The sequence below is a fragment of the Gopherus flavomarginatus genome, chromosome 4, assembly GCF_025201925.1.
Source record: "Gopherus flavomarginatus isolate rGopFla2 chromosome 4, rGopFla2.mat.asm, whole genome shotgun sequence".
NCBI lineage: Eukaryota > Metazoa > Chordata > Testudines > Testudinidae > Gopherus > Gopherus flavomarginatus.
Genome location: NC_066620.1, coordinates 89580250 through 89597112, shown reverse-complemented (window position 1 = coordinate 89597112; position 16863 = coordinate 89580250). Strand labels below are relative to the sequence as shown.

The 16863-nt window shown below is 40.2% G+C and overlaps 2 protein-coding genes across 7 annotated transcripts in view; both read left to right on the top strand.

Annotated features, from left to right (window-relative positions):
* Positions 1 to 16863, top strand: part of LOC127048973 (C-C chemokine receptor type 6-like) — a 120335-nt gene that overhangs the window by 20200 nt on the left and 83272 nt on the right. The gene's annotated exons all lie outside the window — the stretch shown is intronic.
* Positions 1 to 16863, top strand: part of CEP43 (centrosomal protein 43) — a 56145-nt gene that overhangs the window by 1757 nt on the left and 37525 nt on the right. For 5 of the 6 annotated variants that reach the window (XM_050949142.1, XM_050949137.1, XM_050949143.1 and 2 more), the window contains exons 2-4: positions 11788 to 11841; positions 14156 to 14210; positions 14954 to 15042. In XM_050949142.1, coding sequence (XP_050805099.1) covers positions 11788 to 11841; positions 14156 to 14210; positions 14954 to 15042 — 198 coding nt within the window. The remainder of the gene's footprint in view (positions 1 to 11787; positions 11842 to 14155; positions 14211 to 14953; positions 15043 to 16863) is intronic. The other variant, XM_050949138.1, reaches the window with a different exon arrangement.

The window sequence follows — 16863 nt, the reverse complement described above, 5'->3', positions numbered from 1 at the left end:
CAAACTTTAAAGATCAGCTCGGTTTGGTCAAGTATGTGTGTCACACTTTAAGCAAAACTGTGCAATTGAAACATTACTGTCCCCTGTAGTTTGAAATAAGTTTGCGATTTTTTTGCTTCCTTTCTTAAATTTCATTCATAGATAAAAAGTGCTCACTATATATAACACCATATGTAAATACAGTTGATTACAGTATGGTTACTACTAGTAGTTGCTAGTTCAATTTAATTTCTTATGTAAAACTTGTGTGTGTGTGTGTCCTTGCATAAATCCTTCCGTTCTAATGTCCTGCAAATTGTAATTAGGCTTGGAAAATTTCGATTTTTATCAATAAATGTTGGTAAACATTAATTTCACCAACATAAACAAAGAAATATTTTATCAATGTTTGAAATTAACAATTAGGTGAAGTAAGAAAAGTGCGGCTTGAGAACTTCTTAGTTTAATTTTAGAATGCTTACTTTATGTTTTGACACGTGATGTTGACAGTTTGTGTTTTAATGGTAATAAAGCTTTATTTTTATATCTTGATGTTTACTGTCATTCTCTGATCACCATAACTTCCTGCAACTGTGAAAATTAAATAGATAAAAATACTGAAAAATAAAGTTTAAAAGTACATGTTGGATTTATGGGTCAAACTCATTTGAAAAAACTGAACTCTGCCAAGTCTAGTTATAATACAGAAACTCGCAGTAACTGATAAGGTTAAATTTAGTTGGCCTTGGTTGAGATAAAAGTAGTGAGAGACTCTTGGAAGTTTACATCCTACTCCTCACTTGGCCCCTGTGCCCTACAAAGACTTGTAAATGGTTCCTGTAGCTTCTGCTGATAGCTCCTTTTTTTTGCCAGTGGCTCCCACCGATGCCATGCTTCCCAGGGCTTTAAAGCTGTGCTCCGGCTCTGCTCCAGCTCCAGGCAAAACCCTGTAGCTCCGCTGCTCTAGGTTCTGCTCCAAAGCCCTGATGCTTCCCTGAAATTGACAGTTTTCATATCTTAAACACAGTATTCTAAATGGCCATGTAGTAGCAGCCGCCTGAATGATGGTAAGCACAGACTTTTGATAGGTAGTTGTGGTAATTTATGGGACTTGCGCTACTTCTATTGATCTGACCGATTTTGATAGGCATTTACACTTCAAGTTGGTTTATATCATGTGTAAGGAATTTTTCTTACATTACATTAAGCGTAATAATACTCAACGTATTGTTTGCTTGAGTATTATGTACCTGTTAGTACTTTATTTTATTTTTTTTAATAATAATATCTAAGGGAAAACAAGCTATGCTCTGATATTGCGTATTTATACCTCAAAATTAAACAGTCTGCTTTCCAAGGATGGGTGAGCGTAAAAGCTAGAAAGTAAGGCATAGAAAGATGTGTGTTCAGTATCATGTGGAGATCAATAAGACATAAATGAGAGCAAACTATAAAAAGGGTATGTGTGTGAGTCTGATGCAGATGAAGTAGAGAGAATGTGAACTTGTCATAAGAGCCAAATGTGGAAAGACTCTAGTTAAAATAGAATATATTCAATAGAAGACGTATTATAAAGGTGACCAGCGATAAAACTGGGGAAAATATACGAGACCTATTTGGTTAGTTTTAGGCCTTCTACAGAAACTTGTGAAGGAACTTGTCCTGCAGGAGTTTGTATGCGGTTGTAATAATAATAAACGTAGTTTGCTCGGGTTTGGCTTTTCTTTTATATTAATATCTTGTGCACATTGGCATTTGTGTAAATTATTTAACTTGGCAATGCAAAATGTCTATTACCTTCTAAAGCAGTTAATGTTTTGAGTAATGCTGGGCAGTTATTTTAGAAGTGTTATATTTTATTTACTAGTCTTTGAGCACAAGAGAATGAGTAAAGCCTTAATTTGTACACTGCCAGATACTTAAACATGGATAAATGATATATTGGCCACTTGCAATTGATACACATTTCTTCTTTTGCTGATACACACTTCTTAAACTGAAAAATATAATATTAGTGTTCATAATCCATGACCATGAAATTAGTTAATATTCAAAAACTATCCAGGTGTGTGTTCCTTCCTGTTACTTCATGTATTGTTGAGAGATAATTCTACAAAAGCCTGTTCTTCACATTCATACTCTTATTACTTGTTTCCACTAAAACTGACAATGTGGTGTGTGCTGTACAAACACAAAAGAAGATTTGGTTCCGAAGAGCTTGTGCTCTTTGTTTTCTTCATTCAGGGAGACAGTCTTTATATGACAAAGGAAGGCCTCTACTCTTTCCCTTCCCCCTCCCCCATATCCTGCTTTACAACCACTGTTTTCTGACTGGATACGATTTGTTCAAAATAATTTTATGCTCCTTTAGTTGGGTGAAATGTCACTAGTGACATGGAGTTTGCAGCACTCACAACACCTCTTGGTCATAGCAATAGGAAAGCAAGACTCCTTTGACAGCATAAAGCTAACGGCAGCCTTGATAAGTCAGTTTTATAAGTTCAGCTTAAAAACTGTTTCTGTTGGGCAGTTATCAGGTTTGCCACAACAGAGGGTTAAAAAAAGAATAAAATTATATTAATTAAGATGTTATAAAGTTGATTCTTTATTTTAAAGAACTTATTAGTTTCCACAGCTCCTTCTGTCACCGTTCAGGGCAACTGCACCTATATTCCCCTCCGTGCTCCATGAAGAGCACACACTCGAGGACCCAGGCTAATCAGTCATGACCTCTCTTGGGTAGAGACCTGTGCGTCTCTCCCTCTTGACCAGGGTGTTTCCAGGGCTGCATGGTTTCCTGCCATAGTTTCCTGTGGTATCACTAGCAAGCCAGACTGCCCAAACAGGCCAGCATCTGCACTTGTATTTCTCTTTGAAGGCTATAAATAGCTGTGATTGCCAGTAGTCACAAGTTACCACACAACTCTTTCTAAGAAGCACACTTATTCTTAAAGCAGAAGCATTACAGAGAAAATATATTAAAAACAATAAAAGAATCTACACCCATACTACCAAGCTTATCAAAGATCACTCCCCACAAACCCCAAAAAGAACTTTGGTGGGAGTCAGTCCTTCAAACTCAACCAAGGGTTTTTTCTGTGGTTATAGTTTAGTAATAGCTTGAGCTAGCACACCCATGAATAAGTTGGTCTTTTCTTTATACAGTTTGAACTTTTGATCTTGAGACTCTGGGAACAGGTAATCAGCAGACGGTAGTTGTCTCCTCAGGGAGTAGTTTACATAACTGGAGGTGGGGAATTTGTATTCACTTCCACCTAGAGATTTCCCCAGGCAAACCACTTGGCAATGTTTGTTCCGAAGTCCATTCTTATCTGGCGCATTGTTCAATGTAGTCTTTTAAAGTTCATAACGCTTCACAAGGTTCACATCGTGTCTCCCCTCTAGGAGAGTGGTTATGTACAGTCCTGACCCAGACCATTTAAAACAGTGGACCTCAAATGTATTTAAACTTAATAAACTCTCCCAAGGATATTGCAGCAAAGATCATATCTGTCATACCATCCATTTATTATAAAGCACATTTTATAATGTCTATTAATTACTAATTGCCTGTCATACTCAGCACATTTTGTACTATTTAGTCTCACAGGGTGTAATCTCCAGCCTTCCCATCCCTCTTACACATATTGTTACAGAAGCAGCTTCATTTCAGGAGGACAGCTTGTTCATTAAACTGGAATGATTGTCTAGGAACCATTATAAATAATGTTAGCTATACTTTTAGCATTTTTAGCTTCTTTGAAGTAAATGAGTATTTTTAAGAAATAATTGTTTATATTTTAAATTTAAAACTTGTGCTTGAGCTGATTTCAAGTGTTCCCTTCTTTTTATTTGTAGAGTGGGTATCTCCTGCTTTGTTAATGACATGAGCCAGATCTGCTTGTGGCACATGAACTAAATCACTATGATAGGATCTTAGCAGGGGCAGTTATTTTCATTGATGTAATGTGTTTTCTAGTAGGACTGGGGGATCACTTTGTCTGTGGCTCAGGAGGAGATGTCACCAGAGGCTAGGGTGGCCACATCGCAAGAGTGAAATATCAGGACGCATTGGGCGAGCAGGGTGGGGGAGATGACGACGATAGACACAGGTGCACAGCCCCGGCCAGAGCCATGAGAGGGGGCACACGGCCCTAGGAAGCTGCAAGAAGAGTTGTACGGCCCCTGCTGCAGCCCACACCACAAGCCACAGGGCAAGGACTCATGGCCCCAGCACCAGCCCCCAGTAGAAGCTACGGGGCCAGGGGCACAGGGCTCTGGCTCCATCCCCCAGCTGAAGCTACAGGACAGGGGCACAGGATCCTGGTTGCAAAGTCAGATCCAGTTACAGGGTGGAGGAGCGAAGGGTCCCAATTCTAGCGCTGGCTTCAGCCACAGTCGCAGAGGGGAGGCCCCCAGTCCTGCCTTCAGCCACTGACAGCTGAAGCAACCTACGTCACAGAGGTCTGGAATCAGTGAGTCTAAATTATAGACTTAGTCGTAATACATATTTAAACATACAGATTTATTTGTACAATAAACAAACAGGGGTAAAGGGCTGGGTTTTTTATTCAGTCAATAAATCAACTTCCCAATTTGCATACCTCTCAGATATGCCAGAAGTCTACTATTTCTTGGATAACTTTTCCATAGTCATTACTTGCTTCTGGGCAATCACAAAGCTGTAGAAGTCCTTGCAACTCATCCGGAAATTCATTTTAACAAGGGTTTCACTCCGCACCAAGTCTATGCTGCTTCGATTCTGGGCATCAGTCCATGCACCTTTCATGATTGAAAATACACGCTCTGAGTATGCATTGCTTATGGGTATACGGAGCATGTATGACACCAGCTTTGCCATGTTCAGGAATTCAGTGCTACTGTCCTAGTTTCTCAGCACTTGAGACCAGAGTTCCCCACCTGAATAGTTTCCAGGTTCCAACTTGGAGTTGATGTCTTTGATGATAGAGCTGATCAAGATCCACTGTTTTGTGAAGGTTTACAGCTGTCACGACCGCAGACAGATCCTTGTATTCGAATACCCTATTAACTTTGGTGTTCAAGCACTGGGTATTGAAGTAGCCAATTGTTGAAAAATCAAACCATTTCTTCAAATATAGGATCGACACATCTTAAATTTCATGAAATCTTTCTGGAGACATGTAGCAGTGACAGGCAGCATCTCAGTTAATGCATTTTCAACTTTGGAGACAAAGAATTTGTCATTTTTCCGTTGCTGAAGTTTAATTGTCAGAGTATTCATTATGGCGTATACTTCACATGCTGTCATACTCTCATTTTCCAAACAGAGCACAGTATCATTGAAGATTTTCAGGACACTCTGGAGGAAAAACAGATGAACCTCAACTTCGCTAGGTCTCTCACCTTGTTCACCGTTTTCCCTGTCCGAGAACACCATCCATAGAAATTTTGGGCACTTCTCACTGCCCAGAGAAACAAAGTAGCACTTAACAGCCTACCACACATTTACAAGCCTGTTTACAGCTGGAAAAAGACTCAACCAGCACGTTGGAACATGGCACAGTAAAGTGGCATACTCTATATCCACAAAGTCAAACATATCCTTCAATACTGCTACTCTCTTAGCAGAACTGCTGAAATGATTGAACATCTTAGTCACCAGAGTCTCAGTGTCAATTTGTAGGGTATTGCTAGCATGTTTCACGGCATTGTGCGCAACATGGGCAGGGCAGTTTGCTGGCAAGATATTTTCATTTTATTTTTTTAAATTCTGGTACACTGATTGTCGCTTTCCATAATTCACGTTTGCATTATCAGCACAGTAGGAAGACACTTTGTTTAGGTCTAGTTTGTGTCGCAAGTTTTTCAAGTAATGTGTTGCTTATTGCCTCTGCAGTCTCTTCACTTTGCTCATAGAAGTCTAACAATTTATCTTGGACCTCGTGTTCAGGTGTCCGGGTGTCAGTGATAAGGGGAAGGTTTTCACATTGCCCTTGTTAGATGCATCTGTGGCAATGAGATATAGGGATCAGCTGGCTTGCTGAGGTCTTTTAAAAATTCTGTGGAGAACGGTGACAGCACATTTTTGATCAGTGACTCTGCTTTAGTCCGACCACAGCTGACGTGCTTTGCAATCGTTGAATCTGAATACAAGGTAGGCACCAGTTTAAGTTCACAGTCACACAAGTGGTAGGAGTGTTAATGGGCTACTGTGCAGTAAACTTGAGTTAGCTCAGTAGCGATAACCTTGCTGAAGGATTCATTTGGCTTGCTGAAAAAATGTGAGACCAAGGTATTGCGCTTGTGAGTCTGGGTGTTTTGTCCATGATTTTTTGATTCAGCGTGATGCTTAACATCAGACTCACCACCATGGCAAATGCTAAATTCCTTCCTGCATGCTTTACAAAAGGCTTTTGAATCACACTCCTAGGATTTCCGAATCCAGGTGTAAGTAGCTTCTCATTCTGTCCTGTATCTGCAGTCTTTTTTTGTTTCTTTGGTAGTTGGCTCCTCCCTTGCCCTTGCCATTGCCATTTCAGGTGGGGTTTTCAGCTGAAGATTGTTAGCTTAGCTAGCCTCTGCAAAGAACTACTACTTACGTGTTATTACGTGCCCACTGTAGTTTGTCCTACGGTATGCACTGTGGTTCAGAACTGTAAACTACATATCCCTACCGTAAATTTGCATTACACCAGAAAACAACGTGAAAAACCAAAATTGCCAGTAGATAACCAATCACAGTTGGGTTCAATGGGACATTCCCAATCAACTAATTTTCTATTTCACTACCAAATGTTAAATTTTACCTGACTATCTCGACAAATGGTGTCCCGATTGTACATCAAGCAGATGTACGCTGCCAAGTGCAATCCCTGCTTGCTAATGTGGGTAAGTGAACTGGGCAGCAGGTTAGCAGTGCTCAACCCTAGCTTGCTCTGTGTAGAATCAGCATGTGCAGAGAGGCAGGTGCCTCCTTTCCTTGGCTCTGCCATGAGCAAGGTGGACCGGTCTGCACACACTCTGCTGGGGAGGAAGATGCAGCCTCTGATACTTACCTCGGGGACCTGCCAGCCGCTTCCTGGGAGCCACTTCAAATAAGCACTGCTGGGACTCACCACTGCATTCATTTGAGGAGATGAGCATCAGGAGGGGCTGGATTGGCCTGGGGCATGCATGGCATGGCCAGAGGCACGCTGGTTCGCCTGGACCTGTTCTACCAGCATGCCCCTTCCTGTTGGGGTTGGGCCCATGCTGCGCCACACAACTCCCCTGCCCAGTGCCCCCTGGATCCATTATGCCTTGTACTCCCTGAACCCACTATGCCCAGAGCTCCCCCACAACAAATGCACAGTGTTGTGCACACCGCCCCGCCCACAGCCCCACCACAGCTGCCCAGCACCTCACACAGAACCCCCCCCAACTCGCTAGTTTCCCAATAGACACAGAGTTTCCCTCCCAGTGCCCTTCTCCACAGCCCTACCACCACAGCTACACAATGGCCCACGCACACACAGCCTGCCCAGTGCCCTGACACACACAGATCTCCCCCACTTCCCAGCACCCCCTCCAACAGGCCCCCACTGCCTAGCACCCCAAAACACACAAACCTCCCCCACTGCCCAGTGGCCTCCACACCCTCACAGCCCAGCACCCCACACACCTCCCAGACACTCACCATCACATCCTGCCCCCTTCCCTGGCTGCACTCACGAGCCCTGCTGGGAGGCCTCTGGCTCCTAGGCTGAGAGTAGAGAGGGGAGTCTCCAGATTCTCCACGTGTTGCACCCGCCAGAAGCACGAGCTTTGTGGTTGGTGGCTCCCATTGGCCGGGAAAGGCACCAATGGGAGCTGCCAGAGTCACGGAGCGGGCCTTACAGGCACCAGCAGCATGCAGAGCTGCCACCCCCTCCCCCACCAAGAGTCAGAGGGACCTGTCAGGGGCTGAGATGGGGAGTCCCAATGGTGCTTACCTGGAGCAGCTCCCAGGAAGCATCCGGCAGGGAGGTCCCTCTGGCTCCTAGGGTCGCAGGTCGGGGCGGGGAGGCTCTCTGTCCACTGCCGGTGCCTGCAAGCCCTGTCCCTGCAGCACGTGACGGAGACCTCCTTGCTGCCTCTGTGCCTGGGGCTGCACTGCAGGCTCCTGCCAGTGGGCAGGTGACGGGAGCTGCCCCAGGAAGAAGAGGTGAGCAGCACCGGCTGCAGTGTGTGGTGCTTCTCCACCAGACGGTCCCGATATTGGGACAAAGTGTGTCCCAACTGATGTAAGGTTGGGATATGGGACAAGTCTCCTAAAATTGGGACTGTTCTGATAATATCGGGTGTCTGGTCACCCTACCAGAGGCCCTCTTCTTTTAGGGATGTTTGGAAGGAGTACCAAGGTGTCTGGAGAGAATTACTCATCCTGTATCGTAGAGAACCACTGAGTTTGCCTCTTAACCTGCGTAAGGAGCAGAGACTGGTACCCCCTTATGCACTAGTTCCTGTCTTCCATTAATAAACAATTAAGAGAATACTTCAAGTGTTCAGTCTGATTAGGGAATGCTTTGTTTAACCTGCTGTAAGTGCATCTGGCTTCTATGGTATTAGTAGAGTGAGAGAAATCTGTTTGAACCAACAAGGAAATTAGGTGACTTGTAAAGAAACAAAATGAGGTAAACTTTAAATGTTAGGTGCTGGTGGGGAAGTTAACGATATTCTTTAAATTTGTAAGAATAATATAATTAGTTGATTTCTTAAAAAGAAAAAAAAAGTTGACTGATTCACAAGGGCTGTTACCCAATATTCCCAGAAAAAATCAAGCACTTCATGAACTTTTACTGTCAAATGCAATTGTAAACATTGAACATTCCCACTGGAGGGAAATCTTTGGGAATATTGTGTCTGGAGAAGCCTTCTACTAGAAAACTTTTATTATAGTAACTGCTGTGCCTGAAATATTGTCATTTCAACTTCTGTGAGGGGCAAAAACCCCAGTAATTTTCTGTCGTCTTAACTTTGTGTTCAGAAAACATATATTGAATCACACACACACCCGCCGAGCGCTGCAAGTTTCAGCACTGTAAAGTGCCAGTGTAGACGGTGCTCCAGTGGTGGGAGCTGCTTTCTTCATGGAGCTGGTGGTTTGTTTCGTGTTTGAGCGCTGGGAGAGAGCTATGCCGTGACTACACAAGCCACGTTAAAGCACTCCCATGGCAGTGCTTAAACATTGCTAGTGAAGACATGCCCTTAGTGACAACCATACAACACAATTCTCATACCTTCATATGCATTAATTATATACATATATGGAGAAAGAAATGACTTTCAGCAGATCATAACTTTTCCCCTGATACCTTACAAGGCATGCTTTATGTGTAATATAATTATATTCCTCATCTGTATATGGGGAGTTACAGGGTGCTTCCCCCAAGGTACAGAATGTCACACCAAGTACACTATATCCACTGTATCATACTTGTCCACGTGTTCCTTGATCTCCTCAAAGAATTCTTATAGATTGATGAGGTATGATTTCCCTTTACAAAAGCCATGTTAATTTTTCCCCCACAAATTATTTTCATCTACATGTTTGATAGTTCTGTTCTTTACTATAGTTTCAACCAATTTGCCTGGTACTGAAATTAGCTTTACTAATCTGTGATTGCTTCTGGAACCCCAGCTGTATGGAAAGCCTTTGGGTCCAAGTTTCCATGCAGCTTACAGGCAGTTCTCTTTTGTGATGGTACCTTTTAATTTCCATCTAACTAGTTCACTCATTTTGTGTAGGTTCCCTTTCTGAAGTTAAATGCTAGTATGATGTGCCGCTTTGGTATTTCTCCCCACTGCTACTCCCACAAGGATGTTAAATTTAATTATGATATAGCTGATATTACTGAGTGATTCAGCTATATTCACCTCTTGGATCAGATACTGTGTTCCACTTAGGATGAAATCAAGAATTTCCTCTCCCCTTTGGGGTTCCAGGACCAGCTGCACCAAGAAGGAGTCACTTACAGTATCTAGAAACTTTTATCTCTTCATCCTGTCCTGAAGTGACGTACTCAGTCACGATGGGGATAGTTGAAATCCCACATTATTACTGAGTTTTCTATTTTTATAGCCTTTCTAATCTGCCAAAGCATTTCACAGTCACCATCACCATCCTGGTCATGTGGTCAGTAGGATATTCTTACTGTTATACTCTTATTATTCAAGCATCAAATTTCTAGCCATAGAGATTCTGTGGTATAGTTTAATTTATTTAAGATTTTGACTATATTTTACTCTGCTTTCTTTTGCATATAGTGCCACTCCTGCACCAACATAACCTACTCTGTCATTCCTATATATTTTGTATCCTTACCATGTCCAATTTATTATCCTCATTCCACCAACTTTCTGTGATACCTATTATATCAATATCCTCATTTCATATCAGGCACTCAAGTTCACCTATCTTAGTATTTAGACTTCTGCAATTTGTATACAAACACTTATTAAGTTTGTCACTTTTTAGGTGTCTGCCATGATCTGATGTAATTGAATGGGACTCTTTCATTTGACTGTTTATCTTTGATTCCTGTCTATGCTTTATCAATTTCTAACCTGTCCTCCTTACTAGAATATAGACTTCCCATTAATAGATGCTCCCCTAAGGGATGTCTCTGTCTGAACTGTATGCTCCTCCACAGCTGTTTGCTTTCCCCCAGCCCTTATTTTAAAAACTCTACAACCTTTTTAATTTTATATGCCTGCAGTCTTGTTCTGTTTTGGTTTAGGTGGAGTCCATCTTTCCTGTATAGGCTCCTTCTTTCCCAAAGGGTCCCCCAGTTTGTAATAAACCTAAACCCTCCTCCATACACTATTGTCTCATCCATGCACTCAGACCCTGCATTTCTAACTAACTGGCCCTGCACATGAAACTGGAAGCATTTCAGAAAATGCTGTCATGCAGGTCCTGGACTTCAATCTCTTATTTACCACCTACATTCGGCCTCCATGACCTCTCCCCTACTTTTCCCTATGTCATTGGTACCTACATGTACTGTGACCACCAGCTCCTCCCAGCACTGCACATATCTGCCTAGATAACTTGAGAGATTTGCAACCTTTGCACCTAGCAGGTAGTTCATCATCTAAATGGATGAAGGTTCATTGGTATGATCAAAGGTATGATTTTTTTATTTTTCAACAAATGCAAGGATAGAACAAAATGCTGTACCTTGGAATATTGTATGAGGGATGTAGGGAGACTCAAACATAAGGAAGTATTTATGCAAGACTTAAATTTGAATGTTCAAGAAGAAAAATCGATGAATGAATGAAAATGAAGCCAAAAAAATAAAGCTATACTCATTTTACAGAGATTGTTTTATACCTTGAATGCTGCCCAGATTCATGAGTTTAGATTCTGTTGCATGTCTCCTGACCAGACACTGCAGAAATATCTATATTTTGCTATTAACATTTTCTTAATCTTTGAGTATATTGTTTGTGTACATTTCCTTGCCATAGAAATGTATATTAAATGTGTGCATTTCAAAGACACATAAAGGACTTAAATGTCCAACTTGTATTCAAAACTAATAGGAATTAGGTGCCCAGTCCCCTCCTAGGCAGTGTGGTGTTTTTAAAAAAAATAAAAATAAAAAAATCCCACCCTGTCAGTAGAAGCCACGTTTAATATAATGATGACATTTAGGTGTATTAAATTCAATACAAATACCTCTGGAAGTAGCTGGGGTCAGTTTAAACAAATACCTGGCAGGCTACTTGTTGCTTCTTATATTCGAATTGTGGGGAGAAAATAGTGACTGCAAAAATACGGTTTCTTTTTTAATTTGGTAGGCAGAACTACGAGCAGCTGTATTTTTGGCACTTGAAGAGCAAGAAAGGGTAGAGGTAAGGAGATAGAATAATGTAATTTCTACGTCAGCTTTCAGTAAACACTTAATGCAATAAAAAGTACACAAATACAAATAAAAAGTTCGTTTTTTGTCACTTTGCCAAAAGTATGTTGTTAACCTTAAATTCTTACTGATTTCAGTAGTAACAGTGTCAGGCTTTAGGTATAACAACAGAAATATCAAGATTTTACTCAAAATTTTCTAGTTTTTTAGATGTTTGGGTTACAACAGTGACACGAAGTGTTGGAATTTATTCACTGAAAAATATAAAAAATTGTCTTTTCTGTTTTTTCCTTTTTATAAGATCTGGTTAGATTCATAACATCTCATTCACAAATCGGTTAGCTCTCTTGGGTAAATATTGATCTTGGCTAGTTTTCAAATAGCGTGTTACCCAGTTGTCCAGAATGACTCTAAAGAGGATAGGAAAGAGACAAGGTGGACGAGGTAATATGTTTTATTGGACCAACTTTTGTTGCTGGAAGAGAGAAGCTTTTGAGCTTCACAGGTACCTGAAGAAGAACTCTTGTCTCTTCCACCAGTGGAAGTTAGTCCAATAAAAGATACTAGCGCACCCACCTTATCTCTGTCATATCCTGGGACCAACACGACTTCAACAACACTACAAACATCTAAAAAAGATACACCAATCCTTCAAGTGTGTTCAGAAATTCTTTTAAAATGCTTCTTATTGATCCGATCAATATTATATCCGATCATAAGACTTCTGAAATGTAAAAGATGGAAATACTTTCAGAAAGCACATTATGAAAAATTAATGAATGCATGCAGTTACCAAGAGTACTTCTGCATTTTTAAAAAAAACTTTCTAAAGGAATGTTATCAGTTTACTCATGTATAAGCTTACATTTAAAATTAGAGCCTCTGAATTATAAATATAAAGTTTAAGAAAACATATTTCTCATTTGCAAATTTCTGTGCTTTTTGTGCTTTTGGTGACTCTGCAGCAATAGTTAACACAGACAGAGGTTGTCCCTGGAGATGTACAGACATCATTTTTAGACTGATTCATGAACAGTAACATTTTGGTATGCTGGTGATCTTGGTTTAGAATTTGGCATTATTTAAATAGTATACTGATTTTTTTCAAACCAAAAACTACACGTTAATTTCTCCTTGATATTAAAATGTAAGTTAAATAGAACAGATCTAGTAGGGGAAACTAGCACTTAGACACTTGCAGGAAGATATTGCAAAAAATAGAAAATAAAATTGTTTAGTAATCCCATGTTAACTAATAGTTTAGTCCATATTTTCCTGAAGAATCTGCAAATTCTATTTTAAAAAACAGAGCAAGTGCAAAATAGTAGGGCTGTCAAGCAGTTAAAAACAACCCAATTGTGCGATTAATCATACAGTTAAACAACAATAGATGTTTGTATGCCCCTTCATGATATCTGGCATGTATGCTGGTTACAAAAGTCCCATGCAAATGCCTGATCTCACTTTCTGTTGACATTGTAAATAAGGAAGAGAGCAGAATTATCTCCTGTAAATGTAAACAAACTTGTTTGTCGGAGCAATTGGCTGAGTACACTTGTAGGCTCTAAAGTTTTACATTGTTTTATTTTTTTTGTACATAATTCTACGTTTGTAAATTCAACTTTCATGATGAAGAGATTGCGCTACAGTACTTGTATGAGGTGAATTGATACATACTGTTTCTTTTGTATATCATTTTTACAGTGCAAATATTTAATAAAAATAATATAAAGTGATCAGTGTACACTTTGTATTCTGTGTTGCAATTGCAATCAATATATTTGAAAATGTAGGAAAAAATTCAAAAATATTTAATTTCAATTGGATTCTATTGTTTAACAGTGCGATTAAAGCTGATTAGTCACAATTAATTTTTTTTGCATTAATAGGGTGAGTTAACTGCGATTAAGCGACAGCCCTACAAAATAAAATTGGCAAACTTCTATTTTTCAGTAGTTGTTTTGCTCGACTTCTAAACGTGTAATTTTTTTTTCACTGTATGGAAAAACATAAAAATCCATAACCTGCTGAACTATTCCGATCTTATAATAATGTTTCTATAGCCAAACTATAATCCCCTGGGGGTTTGTAACAGAAATATCAAGACAGCCTTAATTATGGCCATCTAAATGTGCTGCTTTACTAATTACTACTAGTACACTTAGTCTGAAAGCACATTTTATTTGGTAAAGTGGATTGTTTAAGCTGTGAGGCCTGTATGCCCAAAACTCTTGATGAGGTGTTAAATTTCTTTGCAGTACAGGGAAATCCTTATTAATTGTCCTTGATTTTTCATCTTTCAACAGAACAAAACACCCCTGGTAAATGAAAGCTTGAAAAAGTTTCTAAATACAAAAGATGGTAAGCTCTTCCCCGTTCATTAACTTATACATTCCTCAGATATGACAAATATTTTGAAGAAAATGAAGGTAAATCCATTTGTTCTTGTTTTGCAATATGATCTTGATGTTGGTCATAAACAGATTTGCAGTAAAGATAGAAGCCAGTCCTGCTCCCATTAGCTAAAATATCAAAACTACCATTGTACATGCTGAAGTCAAGATTGAGTCCAGAGTTTTTAAAGCTAATATTCTGTTATTGCCATAGTCTCAGTTGAGAGGACTGATTTCTGTAGGTATTTGAATTAATTGCCGAGGAAATTTTTTTCCATTTGTTTTGTCATTTGTTGATTTACATTAATTCAGTTGAGCCTTTTTAGCGCAGCAGAAACAGCAACCTGAAGCTGTAATACGAAAGTAGATTGTAGAGCTACAGCATTAAAAGTGTGTGTGGAACAGACACCAAGAATAAGATGTCTTTGAGCTAGATTTTTATATTATTTTATTTATTTAGTTTTTAAAAAGATTAAATGGAGCATAAATTTTAAAAGGAGCCTTGAGTTTTGCTCCAGCAGTTTTGGTTTAATTTAAATGTCTTCCTGATTTGGATTGAGGATTAGGTAGTTAAATAACTAAACCAGGCCTGCAGAATTATGGGTGGACAGAGGAGACCAGACTGAGGATCCCTTAAAAATCAGGTCCTTAATATAAGAGAATTTATTTCTGTTTGATGTGCCAAATGATTTTTTTCCTTTTTCCTTTTAGGTCGCTTGGTTGCTGGTCTTGTTGCAGAATTTCTTCAGTTTTTCAATCTTGACTTTACATTGGCTGTTTTTCAGCCTGAATCAAGCACAGTAAGGAAGTTACTGTTTTTAATCATATGCTAACTTGACAGTTAGAATCTGAAATGAACAAATGCAGAAGCTTTATTGGATTTGGTTTTGGTCTATGCCAGTTACTGAAATTTATATGCTAAATATCAGCAGCGCTGCCCAGAGGATTCAGGGGGCCTGAGGTCTTCGCCAGTGGGGAGCCCTCGCTTTGGCGGCGATTTGGTGGGCCAGGAGGGTTCTCCCACTGCCAAAGTGCCCCGAAGACCTGCGGCAGGGGACTGCCGCCGCTGAATTGCCACCAAAGACCCAGCACTTCGGCGGCGGGTCCCGGAGTGGAAGGACCCCCCGCCGCAAAATTGCCACCAAAGACCCGGAACGGAAGAAGCTCCAGGGGCCCGGGGCCCTGCGAGAGTTTTCTGGGGCCCCCGGAGCGAGTGAAGGATCCGCTCCAGGTGCCCTGAAAAACTCTCGTGCCCCCTCCCCGCCCGAGTGGCCCTGAATATCAACTGGAACTTAGTAATGTGTACATGTATCCCTACGCTAAGCCAAGCCATAGACTGTCACAAGTACAGAAAAAGGATGCTTATGTAATTAATTATTCATAGGTGGTGGTTGTTTTTTTTTTTTTTTAAGTTGACTCTGCTAAAAGCATAAGTGCTTCATCAATTCTTTTCTTCCTCTGTCATTTTTAAATAAATCAGTTTTGTCTGTGGAGCTATCTGTGCTCATAATAGTCAGGGATTCTATTAATCAAATAGTGACGTTCCTTTGGCCTGTGTGCCAAATTTTACGTCTCTATTGTGGAAGAATCGAACTCCACTCTCAGGTTGGAAGCAACAAAATCAGAGACAGCTTTATTCAGGACATGCAATTGCAAGAGAAGAACACAGCTAACAGAGAGCATCCCTGCCTCAGTTTCTCCAAGGTACAAGCAAAATCACACACGCATTTATACCTCTTTGTGACATGCATTAATTCAAAACATCTGCATTTTATTTAGGCTATTTGCTATCTATTCCAGTATTTTCTCACTTTCTCTTCTCAAACATCGTTATCTCAAGGCTAGGTCACGCTGACTATTCTGCTGTTTTCCACTCGCTTTACGTGAGCCCTGCTTCTACAGGTCTCTTGATATTAGGCTAAGACTTGACAGAACAGTTGCTTTGTCTCTGACACTTAAATGACTGCACTGAAACCATCTCTTTCTTTCCCTGCTTCCACACTATCAATGCAGCAATACTGAATTGAGAGTAAAATAACTCACTGTATAATGTTGGAAAGTGGTTCTGCTGTAAGAGAAACTGGAGGAAAAACAAGTGATTGATTGTAGGCAAGTGAGCCAAACAACACAATAAGCAACAAAGTTATGTGCTTGGGGTATTGGCCTACAATTCTGTTACAGGAAGAGGAGACTGAAAATGGCTCTTTTTTTTTTTTTTTTTTTTTTTTTTTTTTTTAAGTAGTACTATTTTTTAATAATGGAGATATACCCATCTCCTAGAACTGGAAGGGACCCTGAAGGGTCATTGAGTCGAGTCCAGTCCCTTGCCTTCACTAGCAAGATCAAGTACTGATTTTGCCCCAGATCCCTAAGTGGCCCCCTGAAGAATTGAGCTCACAACCCTGGGTTTAGCAGGCCAATGCTCATACCACTGAGCTATCCCTCCCCCCCTATATTTAGCTATGTCTTCTAAACACTTTTTCAATTATAAAATACTTGTATATGACGTTGATTATTTCTAATTGAAAATATTTTTCATTTGTTTTTAAAACAAACGTTTATTCCATCACAAAGTTTTTATTCTTATTGATCACTTTTCAGTTTAGTTTTCTAGAATCGTT